This window comes from Ambystoma mexicanum, chromosome 13 (genome assembly GCF_040938575.1).
Source record: "Ambystoma mexicanum isolate Mex_15411 chromosome 13, UKY_AmexF1_1, whole genome shotgun sequence".
NCBI lineage: Eukaryota > Metazoa > Chordata > Amphibia > Caudata > Ambystomatidae > Ambystoma > Ambystoma mexicanum.
The window spans coordinates 622,225,892-622,246,966 of record NC_090938.1 but is presented as its reverse complement, the minus strand read 5'-3'; the positions used below and the strand labels follow the sequence as shown (position 1 = coordinate 622,246,966).

Below are 21,075 nucleotides of genomic sequence, written 5' to 3'. Positions count from 1 at the left end.
TATTTCCCATTTGATTATTAGGTGCGGTGTGCGGTTGTAGCTAGCTCCTGTGTGAATGCTTATGTTTTCCTCACTAATTTGTAATCACTATTCCAACTTAGGTATTTAGTTTTCCTCCCATTGCTGTTCTAGCCTTTCGGGGTCCCAGTTTCATCAACAGGATTCGTGGGCTAGCTGACATTCAAGAGGTTTATCTCGTCCTTGTGAGTACAGTTCTTTAGTTCCCTTATTTAATACCATCAAGAGTGTTAGTTCACAGATCCTGTCATTGCTTGCCCTCCACGTGGGTTTAGCACTGTCAGTACCTGTAACAGCAATTGGGGGTAAGGCGCTTGCCGACTTTCCTCGCGGTCAGGTGCTTACCCCACATCCCTTTTCATATATTGGTTTTGATGTCACACTCTATTTGCACTCATGGGTTCTAGCATACATGAGTCGTTGTTCCTGTGTGCACATTTCCCTTGCCATATTCGCTGCCTTTGTACTCGCCTGACTATTCCTGACAACGTGTTGCAACCATAGAGTCAGTTAGGAGCTAGAGTAGGTTACTCATTTATGTGCCCTAAAGAAATAGCCATTTAATAGCACTGCAATGAAGTGGAGGGAAGTAAAATCGAAGGAACAGTATTTCTCACTGACTTTGGCCAATGTGTTGTTCCTGGTTTTCTCATTTTTGGTCTTGGGGTGATTGATTCCTCAGGTTATCTTGGGATTCCGGATGGAGCAAAGTGTCTGACTCACGAGGGGAGGTGATGGACATGGGGCAGTGCTTGTAAGAAAAACACAAACATACTGGGTGGATTTCAATTGTACTTTTTCTTGCAGCCATGTGGTACCTTTCAAAGAGAACATGTTTGGTGGTGCCGGTGGCTGCAAAGACCTGATATAACAATATTTTAGTGCTTTGAACTTTATCAGGGATTTGGCTCATGACGCTCTCAGGATTTTGTCTTTCAAGTGGAAATAGTTGACCCTGGTGAGGAGGTCCAGCAATAGAACTTTGTTGTTTTTTTTTAATGAGAAGAAACCCTGATGTGTGTGATCCAAGAGATCCAGGTTCTTCATCAACTACTTGTAGAATATCGCTCAAAGATCTTGAATACATCCATCTAAAACCTGGTCTTCGATGTCCCTGGGCACTCCTCGAATACAGAGGTTGTTCCTCCTCAATCGGTTTTCTAGATCCTCCTGCCTCACCAACAATGCCCTCAGTGCCTACATCTTGTGAATGAGAATTGAGATTCCACAAGCGTTCTCACAGGAGGAGTTTTCTAATTCAACTACTTGCATTTCCGCTTCTGTGATGTGCTTAACCAAGGAGGAAACATTTTGCTAATTTGGTGGCTGGGGAGTCTAAAGACAGGTCTGGGTTGGTGGATTGTGGATTTGTTGCATGGCTACCACATCCTGTTTCCATGATTTTAAAGTTAGATAGTAGCAGTATTTAATGGAGGAATGCAATTGTCTCTCTCTCTCTCTCTCTCTCTCTCTCGCTCTCTCTCTCTCTCTCTCTCTCTCTCCCTCTCTCTCTCACACTCTCTCTCTCTTTCTTTTGTGTGGTGCAGGACACTTTTTTATATTCTTGACACTTTTATACTATGAACATTGTTCTGTGATGTAGCCATTCAGGTCTGCCATCCATATTTTCAAATGATGAAACTTTGATATGGACAGAACCGAATTGCATTTGTGAGGACCTCATGTGCCCCACCCACCACACAAAAAGCAGCTATACCAGTAAGCAGGCACTGGGGCCTGGTTTCGACCGAGAGCGGGAGGAGCCCGGTGCCGCATTTACAATTAAACAGTGAATCATCTCTACAGGTGCCAGAAATAAGAGTAGAAACAACAAATTATTGTGATTGCAGGAAGGAAAAATCAAAGTTTATTTAAGAATCTGCAGCATTCACGGTTCCATCCCAAGCACAGATGGAAAGAGGGCATACCGTCCAGAAGAACATTCTCATGTTAAGCAAGCACATGTTAAAAAGATCACATGTTGATGGTTTCTTATCATTCAAGTGAGGGAGGTGATTTCTTACTGTGAAACGAAGCCAAGACTCCTGGTCCTTCTGCGGCACTCAACATGTGCAATATATGTACTCTCCAACTGCAGAATGTATGTATTCCCTTGGAACAGCCCTATTGGCACTTGAATGATCAGAAATACCCCAACAACAGTGCAAAGGCCATGTTTTTGAATGTTTGCCCGAAAAGTGCAGGATTGATTCAACATAAATTCTGGAATTCTTCCCACATTTTCAGAATTACAATCCCTTGTATGACATAATTACACAATGATGAGTCAGAAATCAAGTCAACTGCATTTCTCTATCCTGTGGGAATTTCACAGCTTTCGGCTTGTTAGTATCGGAATTTGTTCCCGTTACAGACTTCTCGGCCGCGCTTAGGCAGCACAGTAAATATTGGAATATACAGCCTGAAAGAAGCAAAGCATCCTGACCAGAACTGGTGTGAGCAACCCCTGTTTAACAACTGCTTTTAACAAGAGCATTGCAAGTAGGACAGGTTACCATGATAGGTGAAAACAGGCAAAGAAACCATTAGAAACCAGACAAAGTGCAACCAACATAAACTCCAAGTCTACACGAGGTTATCATCGACTCTGGTTTCCAAATTCCCATCTTATTGCACAGAAAGCATTTGTGCATAGTTATTACTTACAACTTTGACACTACGTGATCCAAACATGCATTGGGAAAAGGTGTTGGAAAACCAGTAGAAGATTAACAGATCATGCTGACATGGAGTTAGTTGTTAGGTCACGTTCCATTATAAGTTCTTCTAGCACATTTCATTTCAGGTTTTGGAGTCCGGTTGAAAGTTGACCTTGAGGGACATCTTATTTTCGGATCTGTGGGGAGGAGCCAGTCTGGGAACCATAGGAGCCTGACTGGGAACCGTAGGAGTCGGACTGAGAACCGTAGGCGCCGGTCTGGGAACCGTGGGAGCCGGACTGGGAACCATGGGAGCCGGACTGGGTGCCATAGGAGCCCTGTGTCCCATGTGACCCTGTGAACAAAAAAAAAAGGATTGTTTAAAGTACTCAACTCTCAGAACTTGACAGACATTTCACTGCTGAAGGTTTCCATTCATAACCACTGGTCTAAAGTCTTCATACTTAGAGTTTGACTGGCGATGGGAATCTGGCAATTTTGTGACAGGCCAATGCCTTGGGAAGGTCGGTAAAGCTCCAGCAAACTCAACTGAAGGCCAGCATATTCTAAAATGTGATTGGCTCTGCCCCAAACGCCAAGTCAAAATCACCTGATATTGACGCATTGCTTATTTGTTAAAAAAAAGTTGTTAAGCCAAATACTGCAAATGACATGTTCAACTTGAGTTGAGATATTTTTTTTGGGGTGGGGGGAATTTTGGGGGGAATTTCTGTGTGGAAAGGATTGGATACTGTATGTCGCTGGTATACAGGATCTATTAAGATATTCTGATGACAGCTGCTGCATTGTGGCTTATAGTTGTGTTTCCCTCTATATCCTCTTGACCACCTTTTCTTAGAGACCTTCACATTTGTCGCCTGTTAGTGTATTTCAATATAATTCCAGTCATGATATTTCTTTAGGCCATGGCACAAATGGAATTGTCTCTATGGGCCCAGATAATAGATCCTATTTTCTGCTTAATTATGGCATCTCAGAAGGACTTCAAAGGGATTCAAAGCACAGCCGGCTGTGCAGGATTTGAATGTGTAGTCTTAAAGTATATGGGTAAGGGCTTTACCCTCTGCCACCTATGCAAACTAATTAATTTAGTTATTGTCTTGTTGAAAAAAAAAATTACAAATTCATAATGCAAACTAAACCATTAATTCCAAATTCTACGGAGACCCCATGTCACATTTGTTTTGGTATTTTTTTAGCCTTACGGCCTTGTGTAGTGCACTATACAAACCGTGGAACCACTGGAGACCTAGTTAGCACTTTGGCAGCATACTCTGGTGTTTATTTTAGTAAATTAAAAATGTATGTAAGCTTCATATGTAACACGCAGGAACATTAGACAACATTCCCATTTCACAAAGAGTCTAAACAAAGATGGCCACCATGGAAATAAGGACCTTCTGCAACGAAGGAAACACTCTTCTAGTTCCATGGTGGCCAGAAAGCAAGAGGACAAAGCGGCCATAGAGGACATGAATGGGAAATAAATTGGAGCTTAGAGCTTTATGTAACATGAAGAGATAGTGGCAATTTGTTCAAGAAAACTCAAAGGTACAAGGAGCTACTCAGAGGAGTCTGATTGCAGGTTCATAGCAGTGGACATTACAAGCATTCCGAGCCATCACATTAGCTCATGCATTCTACCTCGAAATTAAGTGCAGTTAATCCAAATGCTTAATCATAATCAGAAGGCGGGAATGATTAGTTTGCCATTGAAAATAATGTGTTAGCAGAGCGATTGTAATGACAATTGAATTCCCTGTGCCTGTCACATGTTAAAAAGCCACTGGGTGAGTGGTCTTGTAACAGCTCATAATGCCCCAATCTGCATGTATAAAACAACATCTTTGCAGTCCAATTTACAAATTACATGCGAGAAGTCCTTCAAATTGTAGTTTGCCAAGAGAATGGATATCAGGAGTTCCAGACTTAGTTCCTGGTGGTGTCTAGGCTGTGCAATTCCCATTACGTGTTCCTGTCACATCAGACACAACATCGACAGCTCAGCCCTGATAGCCCTCAAACATCGCGAAACGAAGACCATGGCTTACCTGGCTTGCCAGACTGAGAAGTGGACGACGAGGAAGTGTGGTGGGACGAGCTAGACGTCCCATGATGGGAAACATCCGGGAGCCTGTGGAAGATTCAGTGTGGTTATTGGGACTGAAAACAGAGGATCAAAGAAACCCAAACCTGGATCGATACAAACTGGAGATATCCAAAGAAGATATGAGCATGAGGTACTCAGGAAGACCATTGAAGTATTTAAATTCCTGGGGAGTTTATGACCACTATCAAGAAATGGGGGGCTTCTAGCTTACTCAAAAGACAAGCAACTAAGCTTGTCAACTTTGCTGCTGCTCTTAGTCGGTGTGTTCTTGAACCAAGTGAGATGGGTGTGCTCACTGGCTGCTTAGAGTGATATGCATTGGCTGAGTCTATCACTCACCTTGCCAGTAGTTTGGCATAACTAATGGAGAAATGTTAATAGCAGAATATAAAGACAAGCAAGGTCAGCCTGAGGTCATTGCATCCATCTCAAGAGGCAGTAGACCCCCAGCCTGCAGCACAGTAGCTACAAACAGGTAGAGGCATGAACCGGGAGCTGTACAATGTCCCATGCATGGAGTAGTAGTCACAAAGCAGAACTGACAGCTTAATATTCAGATGCCAGCTGATGCCCCAGAAACTGTCCATTGTAAGTGGAACTTATGACACATGGCAAACATATTGCACCCTCAATATGTATGGGTGTGATATAAAATCTCGTAGTTCATTATCAGTTGCGGCAACCTGACCTACTGGTGAAATTATAACCAGAGCACCTGACATATATTTACAGATATACAATTTACCCACATTGTATGATCCTTGGTATATAAATGACAGTTCATTATTCCATTCTGTTAGGGTAAGAAGCGGTGGGAGGAAAAGGTAAGGGACCAGAGGTTATCCCTCTGTGAAATATACACTGGACCAGCACCGGCAGTTTCACTGTCAAATTGAATGATGTTCCTGGTCCCTTGCATGCAAAATGGTGGAGTTTGCAGGCATCTAACCATTGGACATGAATGCTGTATAGAAATTAAAATTGGTATCTCTTCGGTAGCGATACAAATGGGTGAAGCATTCTGCTTAATAGTGGGAAACCTGACTTTGTGGACACTGTTTACTTAAACATGGTACTCTCCAAGCTAGAACAGCCAATGGTTTTGCATTGGTTGCAATGTACATGCTATTTTTCATCTTTGATGGCAGCTTTCCATGGGAGCCCCTGAAGTGACTTACTTGGCATTGTCGCTGTCCAGCAGGCTGCGGTAGGTGGCGATCTCCTGCTCCAGGCGGTCCTTGATGTCTAGCAGCATCTGGTACTCCCTGCTTTGGCACTCCATCTGACTGCGCAGCTCTGATAACTCTTCCTCCACCTTCCCAATGGTGGCCTGCAGCTGAGCGAGCTGCGCACAGTAGCGGCCCTCTGTTTCCGCCAATGATGATTCCAGGGCCGCTTTCTGAAAAAGGGAAAGCGGAATTTAGACATGCTTGTCTACAAGGCAACCGGTTGGCTACCAGTAGATGGAGAGGCCAATTTTCTGTGCTGAGATTTATTTATTTTTAAATTAATGAATTCTGGGATTTTCAGGTTTGTTTTAATTAAATGCAACCTAATTGAATCAATGTAAGGTTTTGCAACTCTTGAGCATCATCAGACCTCATGAGTATCCAAAGGAATAAGAATTCACCAGAATGTGTTCAGGTGGATGCAGACTTCTCTAATACCAAAGGTCCTCTTCAGGTGGTTGATGTGGTCCACACAGCTGACAGTGCTCCATCACTCACCGTGCTGAGCTGGGCCTGGAAGTCGATCTCAAGGCTCTGCAACATGCGCCTTATCTCGACGATCTCCATCTGGCTAGACTGGATCTCCTGGGAAGTGGTGGAGACCTGCTGGCTGACCTCCTGGGACTGAAAAACAGAATCACAGGATAACCTTCAGGTGATTTTCATTGGTTAAGACAAATCTTTGTGCTGGGCCCAACGAGTGTCAGTGCTACTGTATAATACAATGAAAAGTGTCTAAAACAGACACCATGGGGCGAACCAATGTATGGGTGGATGTGTTGTCTAGTGGTTATGAAGTCCCCCCTGCCCTGATCAGACCTACATTTCAAGACCGCCTTGCCAACTTGACCGCATTATTTAATCCCATGAAAATCATGCTAACGTCTTGTGCCTCAGTGCTCTTATCTGAAGAAAACAGCCCACACACAGACAGGAAGTCTGTATTTCCCAAATGGATATTTGTATTTATTTAAAACAGTGACTGCTTAGCTAGCAACTAACACACACACATTGAATTCCACAAGTGTATTTAAAAATGAACACATTGATATTAGCTACATCAGATGTTTATCTGACTATCTTTTGAATATCTTTCACTTTTTTATGAAAATGTTTGTTTCTTAATTGAAATTTTTTATTTTCTGCTGATTTCCCAACTAAAAACGTATTCCAACTATGCTGATTTGAAAAGATTTCCCAGCATTTTTCTTGTGTAGATTGGCATCCATTTTGTGAGCTGCGGCCAATCACTCAAGCCGAAAGCGACATCAGAGGAGGAGAAGGAGTGCACTCTTCAGATCCATGGAAGTAGCAAAGAAGTAGGGTCTTGGACTCGAAATGGACAGCGGCCGTGCAGGTAGAGGGCCAAGCCCTGAAGCGAGCGATACAGGAAGGCAGGGCTATTTCCAGGTGGTGGAGTAACTTTGCTGAAAATGTTGGGGGGGACATTGCATCTAAATGAAAGTGGTCCCTGCCAAATGAGTGGGATAAAATTGTGTGCCACAAAAGTTGGTGCGGATAAACACCTTTGTCCCACCTTAAAACTAAGCCCATGTGTCCAAGTGACGCCAGGCGCACCCTAGAATGGGTGAGCAACAAGCAGAGGGAGGCAGCGCCATTCAGGTGTCACGTGTGGGGCTAGAAGCAGTGCTTCTCACCCAAGGATTTCAAAGGGGGCACCATAATGGAAGTTCAGGGCTATAGGAAGTACCACAAGGAGGGAAATAGGGTACCCAGTGGGGGGGTGCTGATATGCTGGGGAGTGTCCCCCCTATACACACGTTGCGCCCAAAAGGATTTTTTAAGCAAGAGAGTACGTCTGAACTACACTCTGCAGCTCAGTTGCTAACTGCACCCCTCACAGAGGCAGGTTGTGCTGATAGACAAGTTCTTCTTTCTGCCTTCCCACTCCAACAGTTCTGAATAAATAAATAAATAAATAAAGTGTTTAAGGAGCAATGGTGAATAAAGATGCAGGCTGTGACAACACCAACCGTGCCCCTCGCGGAGGCAGGCAGTGCAAAGGGGAAAAAATGGAGCGGAAGGGCAGGGAAAAGCTACTGTGATTAAAATGAGAAGCAAAAGCCGAAGTATTGTAGATAAAGAAGAGTGTAGAAATCTAAAGGAGTGATTGGCTAGAAGAGAAGCCAAAGGAGCAGAAACAGCAAACAAAACGTGGCAGGAGAACGGCGGCGCGGGTCAGAGCAGAAGAAGCCCACCTGTGAATAAGGGATTGTCAGCCGAGTAATGAAGGAAATGATAAGGCTCATGGAAGACCAGGTCCTATGTCCTGCTTGCTGAACGCAAAAGGAGACCTCGGTGAGAAAACTAGAGCATTAGCCAGATAATAAATAGGACGGCATGGACTCACATCTGGTTCTGGGAATTCATTGCAATCAAGGCTGGCGGGAGGTGGGCTTACTGTTCCTGACCCCGTGGTGACCAAAAGCACCTTACACGCTGGTCATGTCAACTTTTGTGTTGTAATAATAAAGCCTGTGGCCAAACGTTTTCCACCTACATATAGTGTTCATGGTTTTATTTCATAAGGGTCGCAATATGTCTCTGCTCAGCTTAACCCCTTAAGTGCCAGGCTATTATGCAAGTCTATGCAAAAAGGACGAGCATACTCGTCCTGAAGTAAGAGGCTGGCTGTGTGTTTCCTTTCTAGAAAGTCTGCATATATATTAACCATGATGCAACAGTAAGCAACATCAGTAATACCAAAAACCATATCTGTAGTCAGAGTCGCGTCACTTCGAGAAGAGGCAATGCTATAGATTGTATTGCCAATACTCATACTACTTAAATGGGTACCCCTACCATGATAATTAGCAACAGTACCCGTGGCAAATGTAGCAGTAGTAGCATTAGAGTTGGCAGTAGTATAATTATTATTAGAAGTATTGCTAGTCATATTACAGGTAGTACCACTAGTTGTACGGGCACAGCTGTTAGTTCTACTAGTGGTACTCAAAGAAGAAGCAGTAGTAGTAATGATAGTACTAGTAGCATTAGTGGTAGTGTTACCAGTGAACCTGCCAGACTCCACCCATATAATGCAGAAATCTCCAGGTCTGCAATGTTTACCCCTGTTTCTTAAATATTGTTTGCTGATAAGCTGGCATTTATTCCAACATTATCCTCGTCTGCATCAGTGACCCATGTCGGGAAATTCCTCTGTTCTGTAGAGGTTTCTCATAATATGGAATTTCCTCCTAGTTTATCTACATGAGTCTAGCTGTTCTGTAAATGTTTCTTATAATCTTGAGTTCTCTTTGTCTCACCTCCTAACCTGTCTACATGTGTCTAGGTGATCTGTAAATCTCATTTTCAGCTTCACCTGCTCAGAGGCGTTCTCCCTTTCCTCACCTTCCCCAGACACTTAATGTCTCCAGACATGTGAGATGTGTCCTTGGCCTCAAGCCCAGGGAACACATCTCTCCAGCCCGAAAATCTCTTCACTAGCTCCATGTAGTTGCAAGGATCAAATTCAAGACCCTCTGCATCGTCATCCACAATTCTTTCTGCGGCCTGGAACCTAACTACATGCAACTCTTTCTCCCTAAATACCTCCCTTCCAGAGTCCTTCGGTCTTCTACCACTAACTCTCTGCAGATCAGACGTTTCTCCAAGCAGAGAGTGGGGGTCGAGCTCTTTCTTCAGCAGGAGCATCCCTCTGGAACAGCCTCCTTGTCCCTCTCTGTCTAGAGCCGGATTTCCTTAAATTCCAGAAGCATCTCAAGACCTTCCTTTTCTCCTCCTCCTTTTCTCTCCCCCTCCCCTGCTAGTTCCACCTGCCTCTATGTCTGGTATCCTGTATCCCTTATGAGTCTTACTGGGGCCAGATCCTGCTTCAGCCATTCTCCCCATTACCCTTTAACAGCACTTGCCCTCGGGCACCCTTCCCCGACTAGCCTGTTCTGAGTCTAGTCCACCCTCCCCTCACACTAGCAAAACCCCCCACTTCTTTCCTGAGCACTTGCCCTGCTGGGCCTCCCATAACACTTGTCCAGCCCCGGGCCATTCCCCCCTGCACTCTCCCTCTTTCCTTCTCCCCACACTACATGATAATGCACTTGCATGATCCGAATGTCACAAGGCCTAGTAGGACTGCTACTTTCTCCTCTGTCGCACCACCCTTTTTTGTCTTGTGGCACATGGAAAAGCTTTCTGGTGAATAGGCACCATACAATTGCCCAATAAATAAAAAATAAATGAAATGTTTCCTATGCTCTTGAATTTTCCTTGACTGGCCTCCAAGCCTATCTGCATGTGTCTAGCTGTTCTCCAAAGGTGTGTTGGGCTATTAAATTCTTCTAAACCGATTCCTTGTTCATTTTCTAGAGCTTTTCTGGACCAAACTCCTAGCTTCTATCATAAGGGAATTTACCTGTGTGTGGAACCAGCCCTCAAGCTCTTTCTTGTTCTTCTCCATGACGACTTCGTAGCTCTGCCTCATTTCATCCAAGGTTTTCTGGAGATCGATTCCGGGAGCAGCGTTTATCTCCACATTGACAGTACCTGTCAAATGTCCTCTTAGTTGGTTCATCTCCTGCAGAGAAATAGCAATTTGGTTATTTCAGCATTATTATATTATTATTAATTATTAGGGTTGTACACTTGTGCAGTTCTCGACAGGTAACCACAAAATTCAATTACTAAGACATGACTGATGTCAGAGAACATTAAAACAATTGGGATCATAGTGGAAGGACCTAGACCATGCATTTGCATGTATTAGGTCACCCACCCCATGTGTGGAAAACATGGGCATCTCCAGCGGCACCTTGGCGGATGCTGACTAGGCGGTAGGTGGAGTGGGCATGAAAGGAGAGAAGGGGCTCGCTAATGTTGGGTAGCAGAATAGTTAAATGGGGAATGGTGAGGATACACAGGTAATGTGGAGGTATTTCTAAGTGCCCCTGGGCAAGCAATAGGGTTCGGGTATGAGTGGGTCGTAAGTGAAGAATGTTTTTGGGGGACGTAAAGCTTGTGTCAGTGGCAGGGCTTGCAATGGAACTGTGGTAATCAGAACAGAGTGATTTGTTAATGGATGTGGAGTGTGCAGAAGTGGTAGGGTTGATAAGGAAAAGTGGGGAAATTAGAGAAGAATAATGGTAGTGTAGAAAAGTGAACAATGATAGGTAGGGGAACAGGTGTTCAAAGTAATGCATGATGGAGTAGCATTTGACACTGAGCATGGAACAGTGGTTTGTGGATGGAATGTGGTGTTATATGTTAGCCAGGATGGGCTAAGTATCTGGCACTGATAAGTGAACGGTGTTAGTTGGTGGAGTGTGGCCTTCCATAAATGGCAGTGTGGGTGTATGCTAGGGACTGCAAATGTGATGCACCTAGGCGCAGCGGTGCACAGTGTAAGAATCAGTGCTCAGTGTTGAAGTGGGCGGTTGCTTAAGAAATGTGGTTCCAGGGAGACACAGGCAGTGTGAGAAGATTGGATCTTGTTGCAGTGTCAGACTGAGGCTATACTTTGAGGTATGCATTAGGTAGTCCAGTGCTAGCTGTCGAGTAGAGTGGATGTGTGGTAGGTCTGGGAAGTTGGTGGGACGTGAAGTGATAAATGACGTACAGGGCGTAGACGTGGTACTTGTAAGAATCTCAAGCATCATTGAGCGAGTAGTATGGTTGGTCTGAAGGAGTGAAAGTCTTAAGAATGTCCTCCTCTACTTGTAAGCTGGAAATCCAAGGCAGTGATGTGCAATGTACCTCCTCATGGTTCTTCTTCAGGGCAGCTAGCTCCTCCCTCAGGGACTCCAGCTGCATTTCCATATCAGACTTTTCCAGGGTGAGGTCATCCATAACCTTGCGTAGTCCGTTGATGTCGGCTTCAACACTTTGGCGACAATACAATTCATTGTCATACCTGCATTGGAGAAGAAGGAGTGTTCTTGCTATGTTTCTCCAATGTCAGTATAACACCAAGCGGTTACAAATTCAGGAGGCGGCATAAACAAAGCCAGGGAACATAGATAAAAAGGTACATAGCAAGGATCCCAGGGAAGCAAGAAGGCAATGTGGAACAAGTAAAGGGAAATGGAAGAAACAAATCAAAGAAGTGGGGAACAGTTCCAGTGAAGCAGCTTTGCCATGTGAAACAAGAGAAGGGAAAGTGAAGACACAATTCAAAGAAGAGGGGATCTATCCCAGAGAAGCAGGAATACCATGTGGAACAAGGGAATGGAAAGGGAAAAAACAATCAAAGAAGAGGTGTCCAATCCCAAGGAGCAGGAAGGCATATGGAACATGGAAAGGGAAATGGGAAAAATATCCATAGAAGAGAGAAACAATTTCAGGTCACGTATAATAAGCAAGGGGAAATGGAAGAAACAAATCAAAGAAATGGGCAATAATCCCAGGGAAGCCGTAAGGCCAAGTGGAACAGGGGAAGGAAAAGTGAAGAAACAAATCAAAGAAGAGAGAAGCAAACCCAGAGAATCCGGAAGGCCATTTTGGAACAAGGAAAAGGGAAGAAGCAAATCAAAGAAGAGGGGCTGATTTTCAGGAAAGCGGGAAGGCATAAATAACAAGGAAAGGCAAAGCAAAGACAAAAATCAAAGAAGTGGGGATGAATCCCTGGGAAGCCTGAAAGCCACGTGGAACAAGGTAAGGAAAAGGAAGAAAAACAATCAAGGAAGAGAGGGAGAATCCCATGAAAGCAGGAATTACATCTAGAACAAGGGAGCATAAAGGGAAGAAACACGTCAAAGAAAAGGGCATATAACAAAATAAGCACATAAAAGAGAACAAGGTGTGACTGTGTTAGACAAAGAAGAGGGCAAAGGCAGCAAACAAAGGCAACAGGAAGTAAAGATTCCATGTATCAGGGAAATAAGCATGTAACTCTTGCGCGTGTAGTCCCAACGACTGTGGCATCTACTCACTTCATCTTATAGTCATCAGCAGTCAGCCTGGCGTTGTCGATTTGTAACACAACTCCAGCATTCTGCACACATGCATCTGAGATCTGAGGGAGAGGGCAGAAGGGATGATGACCAGCACACCAGGGATGTCTCAGTTAAAGCAATGTACATTTAGAACACAGGCTGCTCAGTGCAGCTTGTCGTGCTATGTTGGTGGTCAAGGGTTAAGGCCGCCAATTCTCGCACAACAGGGCCCAACGAGGAGCCCACCTGTCACTGACATGACCAACCTCCTACAATCATCTCAGGGCCCCACAGGTCAAATATGAAAAGGAGAGCAAACAAAAATAGGAAAATGCAGCTTCTAAGCCTTGCACCCATTTGAAGGAAATCTCTCATTCTAATGTATTGAGAAAATGCATTGAACCATTTGAATGGCAAAACTTCTGTATAAAATAATGTATTTTCTATTTGATAGTTTCCCTTGAAAGTGTTAAAAGCAATCAATGTATCTCCATAAGTATGAAACTGATGGTGAGATGCTAAAAATGGTGTGATAGTGACATCTACTGGTAGAGAGAAGCATTGTCACTCATCATGATTTCATTTACTTTTAGAGTGCAGGGAAATGAGGTAGGGAAGCCCAGGTAGTTCACCGGTTTAAGAGCGATTTTTGGACTCTTCCGGGACTAAACTCTAGCACACTGATCTGCCATGTTAGCTACATGCCCATGTAGCAAATCTCAGCTGAGAAATCAGTGAATTTGCCGGCAAGTCTGTAATTCCATGTAGGACTTGTGGCAAACTCAAACCCTGACACACCGGTGACTGACGCAGAATCTGGTCTTTCTGAGACATCAGCCTCTCTTGTGTAAACGCTCCCAATGTCCCAACTTGAGATGGTGTAGAGAGGCTCGGAGTTCTCGCTAACAGCATGAGCCTTAGCAAGGCGTGCACCCAATCATGGTGCTTCACGAATGTCTGTATGCCATGTGTCGTGGCTGCACAGGCTGCCATCATCACAATGGATGTGGCATGCCGAGACGATGCAACCTTTACAAGCTAGGTCAATGCCAATGAGGAAGCCCACATCCCAGATAGGGAAAGTTGTTTGTTAAAAGCAATGAGGTATCCTGCATGCATCTGAGAAATGGCTCCAACATTTTTCTATGGAAAGTGCCACAGCATGTTTGCATTCTCCCTATCTTAATAGGTAAGAGCTATCTCACTTATATACCACCTTAACACAATTGAGCTGTATGTCATGTTTAACATCCCACAGACATGCGCAGGAAGAGCTCTGTAGACGTGCAATATGGTCATACCCAGATAGTCTTCTGCAGAGATTCTCATAGATTTACGGAGACCAACAGCATGCTTCCCATAGACTTACATGGGTAAATAACCTCTATTTTTTTTTTAATCCTAACATGGAGAGGGTGCCAATATTTTATATGTCCATGGGTTTAAATGAAGAGTGCTCCATTACTTCATATTCTCATAGGTTTGCATGCAGAGAGCTGTAATACTTCATATTTGCATACATTTACATATAGAGTGCCATGATTGCTTCATATTGTCCTGGATGTATATAGAGAGAGCTCCAGTACTTCCTTTTCCCGTAGGATTACATGTATCGAGCACCAGTACTTCATAATCTCATAGAATTACAAGAGGAGAGCTTTGGTAATTCATTTGCACATAGGTTAACATTGACAAAGACCCAGTATTTCATATCTTATGAATGTGCAAGAAGAGAGCTCATGTACTTCATATTGCCGTAGACCTACATGGAGTGTGATTGACTAGTTCATGTTCCCTTTGGTTTATATGGTAAGAGCTGCAATATTTGATATTTACATAGGGTTATATGGCGAGCTTCAGTCCTTGATATTCCCATATGTGTACATGGAGAGAGCTCCAATACTCCATATTCCCATAGGTGTATATGGCGAGAGCTTTAGTACTTCATGTTCACATCGGGGTACATGGAGAGAGCTCCAGTCCTTCCTATTCCTATAGACAGAGAGCCAGTATTTCATATCTCGTGAACTTACAAGAGAGGTCCAATACGCCATATTCCCATAGACGTACATGGATTGTGCTTGATTGTTTCATATTCCCATTGGTGTATATGGCGAGAGATCCAGTACTTCATATTCCCATAGGTTTATACAGTGAGTGCTCCAATATTTCATATTCCCATTGGTGTATATGGCGAAAGATCCAGTACTTCATATTACCATAGGTTTATACAGTGAGTGCTCCAATATTTCATATTCCCATTGGTGTATATGGCGAGAGGTCCAGTATTTCGCATTCACTCATGGCGAGCTCCAGTCACTGATATTCCCATATCTTTACATAGGAAGAGATCCAGTACTTCATAATCCCATAGGTTTATACAGTGAGTGCTCCAATATGTCATATTCCCATTGGTGTATATGGCGAGAGATCCAGTACTTCATATTCCCATAGGTTTATACAGTGAGTGCTCCAATATTTCATATTCCCATTGGGTTATATGGAGAGCTCTAGTTATTCTCTTAGATTTACACGGAGAGAGCTTCATTACTTCATATTCGCATTGGGTTACATGGCGAGCTCCAGTCTTGATATTCCCATATGTTTACATAGGGAGAGCTCCAGTATTGTTTTATTCCCATACAAACCAACTACGGACTTGGGCCATGCAAACGTCGCTAGCTAGGGTGGCACAGATAAAGGCATTAAACAGCTAATCATTTTAAATGTTTACCTAGGTAGACAGGTCCTTCTTTTGTGCTTTGTGAATTTCCCTATGATACCTGTGGAGTAAACAGGGCTTTTTGTAATGGAATGATTGATGGTCTTTCAATTGTATATTTGATGATCTTTTGTCTTATTTTATTGTATAATTAGTTTAAAGGACGATCTTTTTAAACCAAAATTATCTGATCTGACCTGATGTTCACATGGTGCGAGCTACAGCACTTGTATATTCCACAGACTTCCACGCAGAAAGCCCTGGCATGTATGCAAGACCACAACAAATTGGTTATTTATAACGTGCTTAATAAACAGAGATTTATAATCTTGGGGTCCAGAAGCCCACACATCTTCTTACAGCAACCCAGGACCTGAATCCTGCGGAGAAATCGAAGGGTCCTGCATTCGAATGCATGTCACTCTTGATTGGATCTGTATCTGTAATTGGACACTTACCTGAAACCTCAGACTGGCTTCTCTGGCTAGAACTGTGAAAAACAGTGCTTACACTGTCGCTTCACAGAGCACAATGAGAAAGGATCTACCCCCTCGTTTGCGTTATATGTGCGTCCCTCTTCTGAAAGACCAACAGTGCTAGGCGGTCAGCGCAGATCAGAGACATACACACCTGTGATCATGGCAAATCAAAATACTCTGATACTGTTAACCCAACACTGACAGACAGGTTTAGGCACACATCAGAGCTTTAACACCTGTAATAGTGGCAAACCAGAAGCCTCAGATTCTAAACCAACACTGCCAGTCAGGTTGAGGCCCAAACCAGAGTCCTGAAGAACCTGCGATTGTGGCCAATCAGAAGCCTCCGATTCTACTAACCCCGACACTGACAGTCAGGTTGTAGCCGCCACCAAGGGCCAGACTGAAAGGAAAACAACAAAGTGGTGCAGAAGAAGTCACAGCCTATTTCCAATGTTTGATTCCTTCTTTTTTAGAGAGGTCAGGAAGGGTGAGTGTGACTTGTTTAAGGGGGTTGCATTTTTGGGGGGCATCAGCCTTTGGGTGCTCTTGCACCGTTGACTTTAAAAGCAAATCCCAGTTTCACATTTTCCCAGGATGCAGTGGGCAGATGCTCCACCCACTGTCATGTAAACCCACCTGTGCAAGCAGAAAACATTTGAAATAGTAAGAGCACAAACAAAGGGAGAATATGTTAAGAGAGCAACATTGACATTGATAATGTATTTGAAAAGGAAAAATATGCATAGGAGATCATGCAAAAGACCCTGTAATGTAAGCACTCATTCTAAGATACCTTGAAGTGCGGAGTCTGGAAATAATGAGTGAGCGTGCCCTACAACGGTGGATGCCATAGGTAGCATTGGGTCCAATCAGTCACTGAAGACTACTTTGTAGAGTAGTGTCAGATGCCCTTACCTTTTTCTGGAGATCTTGGATGGTTTTGTAGTAATGGCTGTAATCCTCTGCTGCTTTAGGCCCATGTGTTAAGTACCACTGCCGTATCTTTTCCTCCAGGTCACTGTTGGACTGCTCCAGTGAGTGCACCTGGCTCATGTAGGATGCAAGGCGCTCATTAAGATTCTGCATGGTGTACTTCTCACTGCCACTGACTAGGCCACCATCGCCGTCACCGGACCAAGAGCCTAAGCCTCCACCAAAGCCACCGTAGCCCCCACCAAAGCCACCGGAGCCTCCGCCAAAGCCACCGGATCCTCCGCTAAAGCCACCGTAGCCCCCGCCAAAATGGCCTCCAACGCTTCTGCTAGACCAGCCACCATAGCTCCCACTTGAGCCACCCCCAAAACCACAACTGGATCCTCCGCCATATCCACCAGCACCCCCAAAGCTAACGCTGCTCTTTCCCCCTCCATGGCCGCCGCTCATGCTACCGCCATAGCTCCCACCACCCATGCCACCACCTCCCCCACTGGAAGTGTACTTCCCAGAAGAGAGCACGGATGTCCGGGAGAACGAGCTGCCGCCGGTGCTCCCTGTCCCCTTCACTGACCCGCTTCCAGACCCATAGCAATGGCTCATCCTGACGGCAAGCAAGTCTTCAAGTCTACACGGAACGAGATATTATGGTTGAGCACAAGTCTTTCTCCTCGCCCGCTTCTCTATTTATACCCGTGCAGTGATGGGCGGCACCGCTGGCAGTATTTTTATTGGAGTCACCAGCCCGGTCGCTCTGCCAACTTTGGATTTTTCGTTTTCGCTGTATTCAGCCCACTCCACAAGATCCAGGATTTGGGTGTTTTCCTTTTTTTTATTCCCACTTTCTCACAAGGTATAATTTAAACCTGCTTGCTCCGCTTGCTGTGTGCGATATGATGTGGCCCGCTGCCACCCTGGCACACCTCGCCCCGTCCAATAAATCATCCTTTTATACTATAGAGATGCTGAAAGATGCGATACCCCATAAAACCTGGGGAACAGGGATATTATTAGCGTTCAGCTGTTGCAGTCAATTAATCACTGATGCTTCTCTGCATGTCTGGTGTAATCAGTGTTCTAACCCTGAGACTAAGAAAAATGCCCCCATCCCTGAGAAACATCTTTCTTTTCCTGAGGTCCTCTTTGGTCCCCTCCAGGCCCCCCAACCCATTTCCCGCATCCCCTTATCCCACATTCCCTGATCCCATGTTCCCAAAACTGAAGTCATTTGTCTTGAAGGATTTTTCAATTCGGATGGATCACATGGTCTTTTGACAGGACCCATGCATTGCATGCATTTCAGTTATGAGACATACAAGAGAGAGTCGGACTGGGGCATAAAATTATCCCCGGCACCAATGAACAAGTGGGCCACAGTTGCAAGCGATATTTCACTCCTTTTGAGACAGACGCAGTAGCACCCAAGGGGGAAGTTTTTGATAAAATGTGCTGTACATTGTGCATTTTAAAGAATATTTATTCAGTAACACTGGTTAAAACTCATGGCAACATGGTGAAGTAACTTAACAAACTGTCCCACATAAGCCAAAAAGGTGGCCTGCTTTGATCAGAAAAACTGCCCCACACTACATTTTGCATTTTTGGTTTGGGATTACCATATTGCCCTATGGGCCAGTGCGACCATGGACGAAAATGTAGTTTATGTCGCCAAATTACTCGACCATAGGTCTTATAATTTCACAAAACTTTTTGCCTTTTTATGATTTATTTTTTACTTTGAAAATTATGGAAAAACAACTTTGAAACACCTGCATCCAAAAGTCTGTGACCTCTCAAGAAACTGTTCCAAGTTTCTCCATCCAAAACCTTTGGAGACCCCCAAAACCTATACTTCTCAAATCACACTAATTTTGAGGTTGTCACCTTCAAAACTAGGGTGACAGTCCATCCAATAAATTGCACATCACGCGAAACTATCAATCCCCAAGATTCATTTAAATTTGTTTCTAAGCAGAACATTGATCATTACCCATTTATTACCCCATAAAAGCTTATTGGGCACTGGAAATGGGGACAGTGGGGTGGGAATCACCTCCCCTTTGCTCACAGCAGAGCTCATACTTCTTCTTCCAGAAATCTTAAAACAGGGCCATTCGGTAGCCAATAGAAGTCGGCCCACCTGCTGTTATCCTCAACCCACAATAATCAGTATTGGTCCTCCAGTGATCCCTCCACTGTGTTTTGAAGGAAATATATGTCCTTCGGACTGGGGTGTTAAAATAAATCTCTCTCTGTTGAGATCTACATTAGAGGCCTGTTTGCTGTGCCTCTGGTAGAGGACGCCATGTTGGCTCGGGATCTGATTAAGCACATACACGTAGTTGCCACTTGTGAAGCAAGGACATCTGAGTTCTAATCCTTTTCCCCCACTCAAGCGAATTATGTTACACTGGGGACATCACTTTATCTCCCAAACATGCGCATCTGATCAGCAAACATCGTGGACACTTTGAATCACCAGATGTTGGTGCTAGATAAAACATCTGGAGATTTACATTGGTGGCTTTGAGTGTTCCAAGATGGAGGCAAGCTGTCCAAGTGTGAAGCTGAGCTAGACTGGAAGATAGTGGGAAATGCGCATAGTAACTACCTCTTATGATCGGCTTCCACGCAGCGAACCAAGGTTACAGTGGCATGGCAACGAGCGGGCCGCTATGGAACTAAAGGAAATGTGCTGCGTGCATGCGCAATATACGTCCTCTGAGCAGTCCCTATGACCCTTCATCAAAACACCAGCATCACTACTCTGTAGAGGTACATTATAACATGTATGTTTAAGTCATTAGTAGAATGCTTAAACAATTGGCATCTCACCTGGGGGGCTTGACGGGAGTGTGTGCATCGCCACGAGGGGAGCTTGAGAACGTAATGAGCGATGTTTATGCATTTCCCTGAGTGGAGCTTCTGCATATGTGCGTAAGGAGGGTTTGTGCCTCCCTGAAAGGAGCTTGTGCGTCTCACTGAGTGGAGCTTGTGCATCTACCTCTGAGGTGCCCATGTGCCTCCCTGAAAGGAGCTTGAGTGTCTCACTGAGTGGGGCTTGTGCATCGATCTGTGAGGTGCTCATGTGCCTCCCTGAAAGTAGCTTGTGCGTCTCACTGAGTGGAGCTTGTGCATCTGCCTCTGAGGTGCCCATGTGCCTCCCTGAAAGTAGCTTGTGTATCTCACTGAGTGGAGTATATCACAGAGTGGAGCTTGTGAATCTATCTCTGAGATGAGGCGCTCATGTGCCTCCCTGCAAGGGGCTTGTGTGTCTCACTGAGTGGAGCTTGTGCATCTATCTCTGAGGTGCTCGTGTGCCTCCCTGCAAGGAGCGTGAGTGTCTTACTGAGTGGAGTTTGTGCATCTACCACTGAAGTGCTTATGTGCCTCCCTGAAAGGAGCTTGTGTGCCTCACTGAGTGGAGCTTGCGCATCTTCTTCAGAGATAGCCGTTAGCCTCGCAATAAGGAGTTTGTGTATCTCACTGAGTGGAGTATATCACAGAGTGGAGCTTGTGAATCTATCTCTGAGATGATGTGCTCATGTGCCTCCCTGCAAGGAGCTTGTGTGTCTCACTGAGTGGAGTGTGTGTATCTATCTCTGAGGTGCTCATGTGCCTCCCAGAATGGAGCTTGTGTGTCTCACTGAGTGGAGCTTGTGCATCTATCTCTGAGGTGCTCGTGTGCCTCCCTGCAAGGAGCGTTTTTGTCTTACTGAGTGGAGCTTGTGCATCTACCTCTGAAGTGCTTATGTGCCTCCCTGCAGGGAGCTTGTGTGTCTCACTGAGTGGAGCGTGTGCATCTATCTCTGAGGTGCTCATGTGCCTCACTGAAATGAGCTTGAGTGTGTCACTGAGTGGAGCTTCTGCATCTATCTCTGAGGTGCTTATGTGTCTCACTGAAATGAGCTTGAGTGTTTCACTGAGTGGGGCTTGTGCCAGTGGCGTAGCACAAGATCTGGGGCCCCCCTGCGAGCCTTGCTGAGGGCCCG

At 44.7% G+C, this 21,075-nt stretch overlaps 1 protein-coding gene across 1 annotated transcript; it reads right to left on the bottom strand.

The window, feature by feature from the left end:
- Positions 1 to 1,853: 1,853 nt before the first annotated feature.
- LOC138521575 (keratin, type I cytoskeletal 13-like) lies at positions 1,854 to 17,639 on the bottom strand. Its single transcript, XM_069634521.1, has 8 exons — positions 17,066 to 17,639; positions 12,944 to 13,026; positions 11,769 to 11,925; positions 10,432 to 10,593; positions 6,537 to 6,662; positions 5,988 to 6,208; positions 4,751 to 4,833; positions 1,854 to 3,033 (listed from the first exon to the last, which is right to left on the bottom strand). The coding sequence occupies exons 1-8, from the start codon at positions 17,558 to 17,560 to the stop codon at positions 2,864 to 2,866; spliced, it is 1,497 nt and encodes a 498-aa protein (XP_069490622.1). The 5' UTR covers positions 17,561 to 17,639; the 3' UTR covers positions 1,854 to 2,863.
- Positions 17,640 to 21,075: the final 3,436 nt, after the last annotated feature.

Excerpts from the sequence above, each read along its gene's own strand:
- LOC138521575 (XM_069634521.1), bottom strand. The coding sequence starts at position 17,560 with ATGGGTGGTGGGAGCTATGGCGGTAGCATGAGCGGCGGCCATGGAGGG. Across the intron at positions 11,926-12,943 it reads GCTGATGACTATAAGATGAA|GTATGACAATGAATTGTATT; the intron begins GTGAGTAGATGC and ends TCTCCAATGCAG. Across the intron at positions 6,209-6,536 it reads TCCAGGCCCAGCTCAGCACG|AAAGCGGCCCTGGAATCATC; the intron begins GTGAGTGATGGA and ends TCCCTTTTTCAG.